General features: G+C 34.0%; 1 protein-coding gene across 1 annotated transcript in view; it reads left to right on the top strand.

Annotated features, from left to right (window-relative positions):
- Positions 1 to 2500, top strand: part of LOC124955144 (thyroid receptor-interacting protein 11-like) — a 41053-nt gene that overhangs the window by 5864 nt on the left and 32689 nt on the right. Inside the window, exon 3 of the mRNA XM_047509112.1 lies at positions 1737 to 1811. Within this exon, the coding sequence (XP_047365068.1) occupies positions 1737 to 1811 (75 nt within the window). The remainder of the gene's footprint in view (positions 1 to 1736; positions 1812 to 2500) is intronic.

The following is a 2500-nucleotide window of genomic DNA, read 5'->3' as shown; positions in this document are numbered from 1 at the left end:
TCGGTTATGTTATATTACTGACGTTCGATAAGTTCATTGATTTCTCATTAATTAATTGATTAATTAAGAAAAAAGAAAAAAAGGACGATACCAATCGCGAGAAATAATTTTTTTTTTTTTTTTTTTTTTTTTCATTTTCCTTTTTTTTCCTTCTTTCTAATTCAATCGCGGAACTAAAAATCACGTTGAACGACTTCTCCTTCTCATTTCGCCTTTAATTTTTATTCATTCTTAACGAGGATTATTTCATTGGATCAGATAAAGGTAACAAATCAAAAAATATATATTGTATCCTGGATGCAAACTGAAGGATGCAATTGGACAAAAACAAAAACAAAAAAAAAAACAAAAAAAAAGAAAAAGTCGTGAAGGTAGAGAAACAAAAACACACACACACACACAAAAAGGAAAGGAAAAAAAAAATACAATCGCGAGAAATAATTTCTTTTTTTTCTCTAATCTTTTCCTTTTCTCTTTCTCCTTTTTTTTTTTTTTATTCTCTATGGTATTTTCTTTCTTTCCTCTCCGCCCTTTTGCCCGTTCTTTTAATACCAATCTTCATCCTTATTATTATTATTTCACCGAGAATCGTGAAGTAAGTGGAACGGAAACAGAGTATCAAAAGAAAGGAGAAAACGAAACGTTAAAAAAAGAAAAGGACATAAAAGAACAAAAAGAAAAAAAAAAATAATGTTTATCGAGGATGCACAACGACGCAGCTGGATTACGCATAGGTCCCATCTTTTTGAACGTTCGCTTACGAGGATTTTTTTTTTTTTTTTTTTTTTTTTTTTTTTATATAAGATAGGTAAGAGTGGGGATAGGAGAGGTGGAAAGGGGGGAGGGTGGGGGAGAGCAACGTATGGTAAAAATATGACGGGAGAGAGAGAGAGAGAGAGAGAGAGAGGAATAAGATCGCACGACTGTTCGAGTGAAATAGAAACGAATCGCGAAGCTACGAAGGGAAGGTGGAGTGAGGAGAGAGGGTTAGGCGAGAGGTATGAGAGCAGAAGAGTGGGAGAAATGGAAGATAGGCTAAGGGGTGAGGATGAGGGGGCCAAAGGTGGAGGGGGAATTATCGCAAGGCAAACCTGAGATAAGAAAGGCAAACAGAAACGCGCTCATCGCGCCGTTCGCCGCCTCCCTATACCACCACCACCACCACCACCACCATCACCACTACCACCACCATCACCATTAATATTACCATTACCATCACTACCATCACCACCACCACCACCACCAACACCACCGGACTTCCTTCTCTGATTATGGTTACCAATATTTAAGTCGACACCCTGATTACGAAGCGTTTATTCTTTCTTTTTCTTTTTTTTTTTCTTTCTTTTTTATCTCTCTCTCTCTCTCTCTCTCTCTCTCTCTCTCTCTTTTTGTTTTCTTTGTTTCTTTCTTTCGTCGAGTAAAGAAAGGAACGAAGGAAGGAAGGAAGGAAGGATGGAAGAAGAAGAGAGAGAGAGAGAGGAAAGGAATGGAAAGAGGGGGGAAGAAAGAATGTTAAAGAAATGAAAAATTTTTCGTAAAAATGTAATGTAAAAAAAAATGTTACTCCAATTGGTTTTTCTCTTTCTGATTTTTTTTTCCTTCTCTTTTTTTTCTTTTTTTTTCCTACGTCACATTTTAATTTTTTTAACTTGTTTTTTTTCTCTCTCTCTCTCTTTTTTTTTTTCTTTTTTTTTCTTTTTTTCCCCTATTTTCTGTAATCTTCTTTTTCACAGATCTCTGTGTTGCGCCGGCAAAATTGCGAGCTGCAGAAAATCGTGCTCGAGTTGGACACGAAGACGAAAGTATCGGTGAGTTAAGGAATATATATTTTGTAAAAAAAAAAAAAAAAAAAAAAAAAAAAAAAAAAAAAAAAAAAAAAAAAGAAAATTAACGAGTAAGCTTTTTTCTTTTGTTTTCCCTTTTTTTTTGTTTTTTGCTTCTTCTTTGTTTTATTTTATTTTTATTAGCTTTTGCTTTCCATCGACTTCTTGTTTTCTTTTGTATTAGTATTATCATTGACTATCATTATTATTACTATTACAATTATTATTACTGTTCATTCATCATTATTAATTATTAATTATTAATTATTATTATTATTATTATTATTAATATTATTAATACATAATCTATACGATATTGTATAGTACGAGAGCCCAGAACTAGAAACGTTATTTTCTTACTCAGCACACGGAGAGTCTCCGAAGCCGAGGAGCGTGACAGCTGATGAGGCTGATAATATAAAACTGCCGAACGCGACACACTCTCCCCTTTCTCACTTCGTATTACGCCAACGACTGCAGCCATAACTCTCTTTATCGTTCTTATCGATATGGTTTAAAACCGTTTTCACTAACTCGCTTCGAGCCAACATTTCAGGTCAAACATTCCTCGAGTGTTTCGTAATTGGGCATAAAAATGGTTCCATATTTCGTCTTTTCCTTTATCCTTTCCTTTCTTTTCTTCTTCTTCTTTTTTTTTTTTTTTCTTTTTTCAT

The sequence above is a fragment of the Vespa velutina genome, chromosome 17, assembly GCF_912470025.1.
Source record: "Vespa velutina chromosome 17, iVesVel2.1, whole genome shotgun sequence".
Lineage (NCBI taxonomy): Eukaryota > Metazoa > Arthropoda > Insecta > Hymenoptera > Vespidae > Vespa > Vespa velutina.
This window is presented reverse-complemented; position numbering and strand designations above follow the sequence as displayed.